The following is a 13,278-nucleotide window of genomic DNA, read 5'->3' on the forward strand; positions in this document are numbered from 1 at the left end:
AGTCGTGTATAATGTGATGGAAAAATGAATCCAGCAAGCAAAGGAGGCAATATGGACAATCACAATACATTAGTAAGTGCCTTGTATTATCTTTCTCTACATGATAAATGGCACTTGCTGAAGTAACACAACCCCTTTAAGGGGGCATTTATTAAGAATGGCTTTTTGTATCCTGCTCCTCCCACGTTTTGAAAAAGTGGAGAGCAGGGCACAAAAACCCCAAAAAGTTGCAACTTTTTGTAAAATCATGGCGCGTTGATAAATGTCCTTTATGTATTTCCTTGTACTGGATCTGGCCATGTTGGTCATACAAATATATCAGAATATAAAATATTTTTGCATAAATTATATTTATGCTTATTTTAAAAAAATATAAATTTTGTGAACTTACTTTAAAACTTTAATTACTATAAAGAAAGTCCAATGGAACCCCCCCACCCCCCCCCCCCACACACACACCCACAGGCGCGCACACGCACACCCGTACACACACACACACATACACTTTTCTTGCTCTTACAGGCCTATGAGCACAGCCTCAGCAATCGACCACCAAGCAGATGTCTATTACCAGAGCTCTTTATTGATCCAGATCCAAAACTTTCACAGAAATACAGCAATGATCTCATTTTCTATGTCGTACAATATATTTTTTTTGTAAACAAAGTTTATCCAAATCTTTTGCCCCCCCCCCCAAAAAATAAAACACTCCCCATGAAAATGTGATATCGTAGATTTACAATGTCTAATTTTAGGGTTTTTTTTATGTCAATATATTCTATTACTATTTGCTAATGTAGGAAAAGTCTGAATATGACTTTTTACACAAACAGGAACCCAGGAAATTTTGAGGATCTACAAAAAAATAAATTAGAGAATCTGACTCAAGTCATTTGCAAACTGTTAAAAAATTGATATTGGGGACAGATTTGCAACTATTTTTATTATTTATTTGGGAGTCAATAAAAATTCTGTATATTTCACACCAAGTGCCCTTGTCCCCCATACGGTGTCTCGTAAGTTGCAGACAATGGCAAGTCTGGTTCATCGTATACCCTGCCTACTGCTGCCTGGTATCCATCCCACGGCTGCTCTCCTCTGTCCTGCTAAGAAACAAAAATATCATCTCCAAGGAATTACCAAGAAGAGAATAACAAAAGAATAATCAAATATATAAATCATGTAACTAACCGTGGCTCCTTGCTGCCATTTTGTTTTGTGGGAGGTTGGGTATACCCCTCGAACTTCCTCATATTCATGGTGATCAGAAGAGCCATACCAGTCTTCATATCCTCCTTCTGGAAAAAAAGGGTTATCGCTTTTAAAGCTCATTCAGTCGATGACATAACAAGGTTATTACCATTATAATACTGCTCGTATGTACAAAAATATAATTGCTATAATACTGCCTCCTATAAATAAGAATATAAATACTATAATACTGCCCTATATACAAGAATATAACTACTATAATACTGCTCCTAAGTACAAGAATATATTTACTATAATACTGCTCCTATGTACAAGAATATAACTACTATAATACTGCTCATATGTACAAGAATATAACTACTATAATACTGCTCCTATGTACAAGAATATAACTACTATAATACTGCTCCTATGTACAAGAATATAACTACTATAATACTGCCCCTATGTACAAGAATATAACTACTATAATACTGCCCCTATGTACAAGAATATAGCTACTATAATACTGCCTCCTATGTACAAGAATATAACTACTATAATACTGCACCTATGTACAAGAATATAACTACTATAATACCGCCTCCTATATACAAGAATATAACTACTATAATACTGTTCCTATGTACAAGAATATAACTACTATAATACTGCCTCCTATGTGCAAAAATCTAAGTAATAAATTACTGCCTGCTATGTACAAGAATATAACTACTATAATACTGCCTCCTATGTACAAGAATATAACTACTATAATACTGTCTCCTATGTACAAGAATATAACTACTATAATACTGCTCCTATGTACAAGAATATAACCACTATAATACTGCTCCTATGTACAAGAATATAACTACTATAATACTGCTCCTATGTACAAGATTATAACTACTATAATACTGCTCCTATGTACAAGAATATAACTACTATAATACTGCTCCTATGTACAAGATTATAACTACTATAATACTGCTCCTATGTACAAGAATATAACTACTATAATACTGCTCCTATGTACAGAAATATAACTACTATAATACTGCTCCTATGTACAAGAATATAACTTCTTTAATACTGCTCCTATGTGCAAGAATATAACTACTATAATACTGCTCCAATGTACAAGAATATAACTACTATAATACTGCCTCCTATGTACAAAAATATAACTACTATAATACTGCTCCTATGTACAAGAATATAACTACTATAATACTGCTCCTATGTACAGAAATATAACTACTATAATACTGCTCCTATGTACAAGAATATAACTACTATAATACTGCTCCTATGTGCAAGAATATAACTACTATAATACTGCTCCTATGTACAAGAATATAACTACTATAATACTGCTCCTATGTACAGAAATATAACTACTATAATACTGCTCCTATGTACAAGAATATAACTACTATAATACTGCTCCTATGTGCAAGAATATAACTACTATAATACTGTCTCCTATGTACAAGAATATAACTACTATAATACTGCCTCCTATGTACAAGAATATAACTACTATAATACTGCTCCAATGTACAAGAATATAACTACTATAATACTGCCTCCTATGTACAAAAATATAACTACTATAATACTGCCTCCTATGAACAAAAATATAACTACTATAATACTGCTCCTATGTACAAGAATATAACTAGTATAATACTGCTCCTATGTACAAGAATATAACTATTATAATACTGCCTACTGAATAGATTCAGTGCACACGCAAATGTAATCAATTATTTATCTTTTTAATCTTCCAAAATGTATTTATACATGATTTTCCATCGTCTCAGAAAAAAATGAAAATAAGGATACATCATAATTTCAAGAACAGTTTCTCAGATGGATGATGATGACGATGTTTCGGTCATGGTGACCTTTTTCAAGTCTCATTCCATCATAATAGAAGTCTATGGGAACATAGCGGATCCGTTATGCTGCCCATAGACTTCTATTATGACGGAATGCAAAAGGGAATGCCTCTAATGATGTCCCTTTTGCATTCCGTCTTAAAGGGAACCTGTCACCGTAAAAATGTAGTGTAATCTGCAGGCAGCCTGTTATCGAGCAGGAGGAGCTGAGCAGAATGATATATAATTTTATGGGATGAGATTCAGTAAAACTTGTGTTTTATTAATTTATATTCCTGCTCATTCTTGGCTTTAAAGTCCAGGAGGCGGTCCTATCAGTGATTGACAGCTCTCTGTATGCACAGTCATAGAGGGGCAGCCTGTCAGTCACTGATAGGACCGCCCCCTGGACTTCAAAGCTCAGAATGAACAGGAAAATAAATGAATAAAACACAAGTTATACTGAATCTTATCCCATAAAACTATATATCAATCTGCTCAGCTCCTCCTGCTCTATAACGTGCTGCCTTCAGCTCAGACACCATGTTCCATGGGACAGGTTCCCTTTAAGTATTATGTTATGTTCCGAATATAACCATGTTATAACGGAAAATAATAAAGTGAAGTTCGGCTCCCCATTGACTTAAATGGCCTTTGGGTCCTGAACTTTGACCTGAAGTTCAGTCGAACCGGTCGAACCCGAGCTTTCACGGGTTCGCTCATCACTACATAGGAGAAGCCGCTATCTGTTGCTCCAGGGGAAAGGTAGCATTGCATGGTGGCTATTCATATAAATGGCAGTCCGTCATATGAGATCAGCCCTCCAGTGTGGCTCACAGCTGGGGGCGCCCAGAGGATGACCGCCCTGTATGATATCCATATGCTCTAATAGGGCCTATCAGACAACCCCTTTAATAATGAAATGGTACTTACCTTCCCAGCTCTGAAATTCTGGATCTCCCCTCTCCACACTCTCATAGTGGGGGGATAGTGACGGCTGATAATCTCGGGTTGGGTAGTAATATATTCCAGACTCTGATCCGCTGTCCTATGAAACATAATGTGGTACACAGTTTACATGTGCTGCTATACTCCTCCATCCTCCGCCATATCCCACCACCCATCCACCTGGTAGACGCTGCTGCCGGTCTCCGAGCCGCTGTCAATCAGTAACGTCTTCTTCGCTTGTGTGTTGATTAGTTCTCCATCGCCGTACTCATTGAGGGTTCCACGGGATGCACTGCAAGGGTTAAATAAGAAAAAGAGGATTTAAAGGGGCTCTATAGGCTTAGAGAAATGTTTTGTTTTTTTCCCAGGCTTGTTAATATCTGATGCAGGTGTTGAGCTTTTATATGTTAATCAGACTCATTTACGTAGCCGCGCCCTGGACCTTGCTGAGCGTGTATAGACACTCCCCTTTCAGTTCCCCTAACAATGCGCAGCTAGGTTATAGCTCCTCCCACCCAGATAGTTACATAGACACTCCCCTTTCAGTTTCCCTAACAATGCCCAGCTAGTTTATAGCTCCTCCCACCCAACTAGTTACATAGACACTCCCCTTTCAGTTTCCCTAACAATGCCCAGCTAGGTTATAGCTCCTCCCACCCAACTAGTTACATAGACACTCCCCTTTCAGTTTCCCTAACAATGCCCAGCTAGGTTATAGCTCCTCCCACCCAACTAGTTACATAGACACTCCCCTTTCAGTTTCCCTAACAATGCCCAGCTAGGTTATAGCTCCTCCTACCCAGATAGTTTTTCCCAGAAACTGCCAGACTATTGTGTGTCTATGTCTGTATTGCAAGTGTTTATTTTTAAAAATCTCAATCGCCCCTTCCCTTTATTTATTTTATTCATAAGCATTCTGTAAAAAAAAAAAAAAAAAAAAAATGGTAAAACATCGATCACTTCCATTTTCTCTCTTACCTCTCATCCTTTTTCACTGCGTCCCCTGTGGGACAAGAGAAAAATGTTAAATTCTGTAAATACAAAACCCTATTTTTTTTTTCCAGTTATTTGGAAACTGTCAACAAGCTGCTGTTGACGGATCTGTTATTTTGATTAGCCATATTTATAAAGATATCTGAGTGCATAGGGAGTAGGTTACTACGGGGTTGTGGCTCATAAACGGTTAAATACCTCATGAGGCCAGGCTTGTTAATATCTGATGCAGGTGTTGAGCTTTTATATGTTAATCAGACTCATTTACGTAGCCGTGCCCTGGACCTTGCTGAGCGTGTATATTTTATGAAGAGGTCCGGGGAGAAAGCGGTCAGACAAACTAGTCTATTGTGCACACAGTCACCATGTCACTAAATCCTATTAACATCAGTCAACACTTGATCAGCCTGCTTGCTGATGGTTTCCAAGCAGCCACTGTGGATAAACAAACACACATTGATTTTTTTTCTTCTTTACCTTCTTTTGCTTTCTTTCTGTACCTCCTCACCAGGCAGAAAACCAGTCCTGCATTAGATAAGAGGAGTAGCGCCCCTCCTGCACCGATGGCTCCAAACATATATGGGGTCCATGGAAAAAGATCTGATTGGGAAAAACCAAATATAGACAGTTTACATGGTTTTCTTCCTTTCTGCCCCCTGTGTTTGCGGTTACAGTACAGTTTCTACATTGTAGCAGCTTGTGGCTCCTTGACAGATATCTTCCCATGCACCAAACAGGTGTCAGGCTCCACCCACTTTGTGTTATTTACATTTCCTGTGACAACCAAGCTCCGCCCAGAATGGAGAAGAATTACAAAATGTGGCATCAAACGGTAGTAGGTGGGTTTCTTTATTACAAATCTTTAAAGGGGGTGTTCTGGTATTCCTACAGACATGCTCATGTAGTCACTTACCTAATGTACATCTTCTCCAAGCTTTTTCTTTCTCCATTTGGACTTCCATGACCCATTTTCACCATGTAGACCAATCCCTCTGGTTTGTCTCCATCCTGTATCTAGCACTTCCTGTTGTTCTATGCAACCAAACCTATGCACCTCTCCTTCCTCTGCCACAGCTCCAGCACCGCCTCTAATAGCACCCAGCTACTTACATAGACACTCCCCTGTCACTACTTCTAACAACACCCAGCGTGTTTGTAGCTCCTCCCACCCAGATACTTACATAGACACTCCCCTGTCACTACTTCTAACGACACCCAGCGTGTTTATAGCTCCTCCCACCCAGCTAATTACATAGGCACCCCCTTTCACCGCCCCTAACAACACCCAGCTAGTTTATAGCTCCTCCCACCCAACTAGTTACATAGACACTCCCCTATCACTACTTCTAACTACACCCAGTGTGCTTATAGCTCCTCCCACCCAGCTAATTACATAGACACTCCCCTATTACTACTTCTAACTACACCCAGCGTGTTTATAGCTCCTCCCACCCAGCTAATTACATAGGCACTCCCCTTTCACTGTCCCCAACAACACCCAGCTAGTGTATAGCTCCTCCCACCCAGCTAATTACATAGACACCCCCCTTTCACCGACCCCTAACAATGCCCAGCTAGTTTATAGCTCCTCCCACCCAACTAGTTACATAGACACTCCCCTTTCAGCTCCCCTAACAATGCCCTACTAGTTTATAGCTCCTCCCACCCAGATAGTTTCATAGACACTCCCCTTTCAGTGCACCTAACAATGCCCAGCTAGTTTATAGCTCCTTCCCCCCCCCCCCAAACTAGTTATATAGACACTTCCCTTTCAGTTGCCCTAACAGTGCCCTACTAGTTTATAGCTCCTCCCACCCAGATAGTTACATAGACACTCCCCTTTCAGTGCACCTAACAATGCCCAGCTAGGTTATAGCTCCTTCCCCCCCCCCCCAAACTAGTTATATAGACACTCCCCTTTCAGTTGCCCTAACAGTGCCCTACTAGTTTATAGCTCCTCCCACCCAGATAGTTACATAGACACTCCCCTTTCAGTTCCCCTAACAATGCCCAGCTAGGTTATAGCTCCTCCCACCCTGATAGTTACATAGACACTCCCCTTTCAGTTTCCCTAACAATGCCCAGCTAGTTTATAGCTCCACCCACCCAACTAGTTATATAGACACTCCCCGTTTAGTTGCCCTAAAAATTCCCTACTAGTTTATAGCTCCCCCCACCCAACTAGTTACATAGATACTCCCCTTTCAGTTCCCCTAACAATGCCCAGCTAGGTTATAGCTCCTCCCACCCAGATAGTTACATAGACACTCCCCTTTCAGTTTCCCTAACAATGCCCAGCTAGGTTATAGCTTCTCCTACCCAGATAGTTACATAGACACACCCCTATCACTACTTCTAATGACACCCAGCTAGTTTATAGCTCCTCCCACCAAGCTAGTTATATATGGTTAGGAACGGTCAGCACTTTCAACCTCGCAAGGCGCCCACACGGGAAGGGAAGATCCACAATATAGCAAAGAAATCCCAGGGGGCGCTGATTCGTCAATTCATGTATCCTTTATTTCATCTTGGTAACAATGTAACAATGGACGCGTTTTGGCCGGTCCGGCCTTCGTCAGCTCAAGTTATACACGTCATCAATATATCTTTTCCACAACAGAACATACTTCTCATAACTAAGTATGTTCTGTTGCGGAAAAGATATATTGGTGACGTGTTTTGCGTGTGGGCGGGGCCACTCGAGCCCCTGGCGTTCTTCCTGGATCGGCTGAATGGAGTTTTTGCCGAGGTAAAATTCACAGTCACATACGAGCAGACTGAGGTTAGTTTTTGGATACATTGATCATCGAGGATGAGGAGGGTAATTTGCACACAGATCTCTATAGGAAGGAGACAGATAAGAACAGTGGGTTGCATTACACAAGTGCACTGCCACTTCCTTTAAAGAAAGCCATACCCAAATCGCAGGTGCAAAGGGTGAAAAGACTTTCTGATCCCCACCTGCAGGGACAGGGGGTAGAGGAGACGCTGCAGAGATTTAAGATGAGGGGTTACCCACCTCAGTACGAGCAATAAGGGAGATCCACGTATTTACCCACAAATACCATCCATATAATGGAAGATTTGATGGTATTATACGTAAGCATTGGCCACTGTCAGGTAAGGCGTACCCACAGATTGCCCAATTTAATAATGCACCCTTGATTTGCAACAAGCGAAGTGCCACTTACCAAGACCAACTAGTAGGTGCAGATATTGGCACTATGAGAACTACAACAATTGGTAGTGGCAAGAATGGCGCTTCCCCTTGTCTGCACTGTGTACAGGGTTCCCATATAATACAGGTGATTCCTTCCACTCCCTCATACAGGAAAAACCTTTAAAATTAAAGTTTTTTTTACTTGCGATTCTGCAAATGTTGTTTATTTGGTGAAGTCTCCCTGCGGTTGGGTATTCATAGGCGAAACCATACAAGATCGCATTAGCAAGCATAAATCGGATATTCGCACAGGCAATTTGTTGCTCCCTCTACCTTTTCATAAGCACCGACATAGAATCGCCCGACTGAGATTCCAGGTGCTGGAGCAAGAGGGGGTCACAACTATTACGGAGAGAAGCCTGTTGGATCCTACCCTGGCATTACAACCCAGAGGATGGAATAGGGAATGCGAGATTATGCAGATGGGAACTATGTTGCCGCTGTATCAAATCTTTAATGATAATTGCTTTTCTTTGCAGACAGCGAATCAGAGACGAGACGCTGCAGGTGGAACCACATCAGCATTATCTCACTGTCTTATTGTTTGAATTATTTGTTTACAGTTATATTGTATAAGAGAACTGGATGGCATTGATTTGGGTGCCGACCACTGTTGTGGGCGTCTGACGTCACCACAGGTGAATGACTCTACTGCTATTTAAGATGGTGAACCATTGCATTAACTTGAGCTGACGAAGGCCGGACCGGCCGAAACGCGTCCATTGTTACATTGTTACTAAGATGAAATAAAGGATACATAAATTGAAGAATTAGTGCCCGCTGGGATTTCTTTGCTAAGCTAGTTATATAGAATTTCCCCTATCACTGCCCCTAACAACACCCAGCTAGTTTATGGCTCCTCCCACCCAGCTAGTTATATACACACTCCCCTCTCACTGCCCCTAGCATCGCCCAGCTAGTTTATGGCTCCTCCCACCCAGATAGTTACATAGACACACCCCCATCACTGCCCCTAGCAACGCCCAGCTAGTCTGTAGCTCCTCCCACCCAGCTAGTTACATAGACACTCCCCATCACTGCCCCTAACAGCCAGCTAGTTATTGGCTCCTCCCACCATGCTAGTTACATAGACACACCCCTATCACTGCCTCTAACAACACCCAGCTAGTTTATAGCTCATCCGACCAAGCTAGTTACAAAGACACTCCCCTATCACTGACCCTAATAAGGCCCAGCTAGTTTATGGCTCCTCCCACCCAGCTAGTTACATAGACACACCCCATCACTGCCCCTAGCAATGCCCAGCTAGTCTGTAGCTCCTCCCAACCAGCTAGTTACATAGACACTCCCCTATCACTGCCCATAACAACAGCCAGCTAGTTATTGGCTCCTCCCACCCCTCTAGTTACATAGACACACCCTAATTACTGCCCCTAACAACACCCAGCTAGTTTATAACTCCTCCCACCCAGCTAGTTACAAAGACACTCCCCTATCACTGCCCCTAACAACAGCCAGCTAGTTATTGGCTCCTCCCATCCCACTAGTTACATGGACACACCCCCATCACTGCCCCTAACAACACGCAGCTAGTTTATAGCTCCTCCTACCAAGCTAGTTACAAAGACACTCCCTTATCACTGCCCCGCCCATGGACATAACAACACAGGAAATAAGAAGGAGCTGCTTGGAAATGGTCATGTGACAACAGCCCAGAACGGGAGATTGGATAGGAACATCACAAAATGACAGCGATCTTCATAAATAATTATTTTAAAGGATTCTGATGCAAATCGGAAAACCCCTTTAAATACCTCCGACTACACTCAGCAACTCACCAGGCTTTGGAACAGGAAGACCCGGTTGAGTGGGTGCGGGGATCTTCACATCAGTGTCCTCTGGAAAATCAATACAAGTTTGTACAAGTGTCACTTGACATCTCAATGAAATGCAGGACCTGAGGGGGTGGGGCATGACACAGGGATGGGATCTTAGAGTCATTCTCTGCCCCTTCAGGTCCTGCAGTGAGCATCATACAATGGCCTGGATTTACTATTGGTTTGGGACTGGGAATAAAGGGAGCAAAATGTGGTGGAATTTAGCACAAAATTTAGCATCTACTGCTAATCTTAGAAAGGGTGTGTCTTATTTAAAGGGGTGGGACTTATGGGACTTAAAAGTAAAGGCGTGGCCTAATTAACAACTTTTTTTGTGGCAAAAAGTGTACAAAAAGTTTGCAGAAAAATCTGAAAAAAGTAGGATGAGATTTGATTAAGCCATTGGACAGGGACTACCTTGTGTGGTGACGGTGAGTACAGCTCCACCATCTGCGTAGTTGCTGTCTCCCAGATGGTTGACGGCATTCACCGAGAAGTTATACACCGTGCTGCCTTTCAATCCAACAATGGTGAAAACAGTGGACCGCGGTGGGAAGACGTCAACGTACATGTAACTCTCAACGCCGCTCATCCGGTATCTGCAAAAAAAGAGATGTAGTTTTATCATGTGACCACTAGGCGGAGTATTACCAGTGACCATTATAGCGCTGCAGTGTTGCATAGGTCTATAACAAATGCAATTGTCTCCTCATAGTGATGTCGTCCCCAATTTGTTAAAGGGGATGTCCCATTAAAAATATTCTACAGTTTTTAAACCAGCACCTGGATCTGAATACTTTTGTAATTGCATGTCATTAAACATTTAGCATAGCCACTGAGTTATTCAATAAAATGTATCTGTATAGCGCCACCTGCTGTTTGTTATTTTTTTCTTATTTCTTTGTCCTGCTCACTGAGATGGTCGCACATGCTCAGTTTCATCCTGCAACTGCCTCCTGAGCTGTGATAGGCAGAGCATGGACACGCCTCCTGAGCTGCAGCAGAAAGGACACTTCTCTTGAGCTGTCAGCTTGATCTAGCAGAGCAATGAATGGGGAGATCTCTGGATCCATGTGAGGTACAGGCATAGGCGTGCGCACGGGGTGTGCCAGGTGTGCCTGGGCACACCCTAATCACACCCCTGTGCTCCTGCACTGCCGCCTGCCGCAGCTGCCTAGCCTCTTGAGCCCCGGCTGCCAGCCCCGGCCACACAGCTTCAATGACATCTCAGATTCTCACATCTGCTCGACTAACGAGTACGATTGCTCCTGTGCTCCGTGGCCCGGCAGCCGGTCGCGTAACGTCACTCACTCCGACGTCACGCGCCTGCTCCGCCTGCTTCATTAATAAAGTGGGAGGAGCAGGAGCGTGCGGCGTGATGGAGTGGGTGACATCACATTACGCTGCCCCCGGCCTGGTTTGAATGTTTGAGAGCCTGCCAGCCCGCCTGCCCGTCCGCCCAAGGTGCCCAGTGATTGTGTCTGTGAAAAAGAAAAAGTGTGAATACTAGCTGGAGTCCCAGTAAGTTAGTAATAGAGATAGTAGTACAACATGGTAAAAGTTGTGGGTCACTCACTGTCAGGGACGTTGTTATGGGGGGGGGGGGTGTAATCTGTGGATGATGACACATATATAGCACAATATGCTGCTATATATATGTCATACATAGATCCCCCCCTAGCCCCCCATAATAGCGTCATCCATCAGCTTCCACACAGATGCCCTTATAACAGTGCCATCCACAGATATCCTATAAATAGACTCTTAAGGGGATATCTGTGGATGACACTGTTATGGGGGGGTCTGTGGATGATACTGTTATGGGGGGGATCTGTGGATGATACTGTTATGGGGGGGTCTGTGGATGACACTGTTATGGGGGGGTTTGTGGATGATGTTAATGTTAATAACAGTGCGTCATCCACAGATGCCCCCATAACAGTGCGTCATCCACAGATGCCCCCATAACAGTGCGTCATCCACAGATGCCCCATAACAGTGTCATCCACAGATGCCCCCATAACAATGTCATCCACAGATGCCCCTATAACAGTGGAGTGTCATCCACAGATTCCCCCATAACAGTGTCATCCACAGATTCCCCATAACAGTGTCATCCACAGATCCCCCATAACAGTGTCATCCACAGATCCCCCATAACAGTGTCATCCACAGATCCCCCATAACAGTGTCATCCACAGATCCCCCATAACAGTGTCATCCACAGATCCCCCATAACAGTGTCATCCACAGATCCCTCCATAACAGTATCATCCACAGATGCCCCCATAACAGTGCGTCATCCACAGATGCCCCCATAACAGTGTCATCCACAGATGCCCCATAACAGTGTCATCCACAGATGCCCCCATAACAATGTCATCCACAGATGCCCCTATAACAGTGTCATCCACAGATGCCCCTATAACAGTGTCATCCACAGATGCCCCTATAACAGTGTCATCCACAGATCCCCCATAACAGTGTCATCCACAGATCCCCCATAACAGTGTCATCCACAGATCCCCCCATAACAGTATCATCCACAGATCCCCCATAACAGTGTGTCATCCACAGATCCCCAATAACAGTGTCATCCACAGATCCCCCATAACAGTGTCATCCACAGATCCCCAATAACAGTGTGTCATCCACAGATCCCCCATAACAGTGTGTCATCCACAGATCCCCCATAACAGTGCACCTGCGCACTATGGAGAGACTGAAAGGAGGGGAAGATCTGCGGAAGCAAGCAGAGGACAGCACAGCAGACTACTGAATAGCTTCTTTTGTAAGTAAATTATTTTATTATAGTGCTGAAACTGTTTTAAACTCTAAAGAAAAGTTTTGGAGAGTGTTTCTCCCTTTCTCAGGTCTGAAGCAATACAGAGGAAGAAAGGAAAACTCTTGAAAGCTTGTCTTTTACCCTGGTTTCACACCTGAGCGTTCTGAAAGGAGCGCTCTGTATGCGCGATTGTACGGGCGTTTACAATCGCGCATACAGAGACAAGTGAACGCCCATTGTCGCGCGTTCCCGAAAGTCTATGTACGGGAACGCACGACAAAACGCCCCAAAGAAGCTCAAGAACTTTTTTGAGCGTCGGGCGTTTTACAGCGCGATCGTACGCGCTGTAAAACGCCCAGGTGAGAACCATTCCCATAGGGAAGCATTGGTTTCTCCTTGTTGAGCGTTTTACAGCGC

General features: G+C 43.2%; 1 protein-coding gene across 2 annotated transcripts in view; it reads right to left on the bottom strand.

Annotated features, from left to right (window-relative positions):
* Positions 1–728: 728 nt before the first annotated feature.
* Positions 729–13,278, bottom strand: part of NPHS1 (NPHS1 adhesion molecule, nephrin) — a 52,006-nt gene continuing 39,456 nt past the window's right edge. The window contains exons 23-30 of one of the 2 annotated variants that reach the window (XM_044278661.1): positions 10,494–10,675; positions 10,038–10,097; positions 5,496–5,618; positions 5,004–5,028; positions 4,206–4,317; positions 4,011–4,125; positions 1,192–1,298; positions 729–1,103 (exon numbers count right to left, since the gene is read on the bottom strand). In XM_044278661.1, coding sequence (XP_044134596.1) covers positions 981–1,103; positions 1,192–1,298; positions 4,011–4,125; positions 4,206–4,317; positions 5,004–5,028; positions 5,496–5,618; positions 10,038–10,097; positions 10,494–10,675 — 847 coding nt within the window. In that variant the 3' untranslated portion in view covers positions 729–980. Of the gene's footprint in view, positions 1,107–1,191; positions 1,299–4,010; positions 4,126–4,205; positions 4,318–5,003; positions 5,029–5,495; positions 5,619–10,037; positions 10,098–10,493; positions 10,676–13,278 lie in introns of both variants that reach the window. The other variant, XM_044278660.1, reaches the window with a different exon arrangement.

This window comes from Bufo gargarizans, chromosome 2 (assembly GCF_014858855.1).
Source record: "Bufo gargarizans isolate SCDJY-AF-19 chromosome 2, ASM1485885v1, whole genome shotgun sequence".
NCBI lineage: Eukaryota > Metazoa > Chordata > Amphibia > Anura > Bufonidae > Bufo > Bufo gargarizans.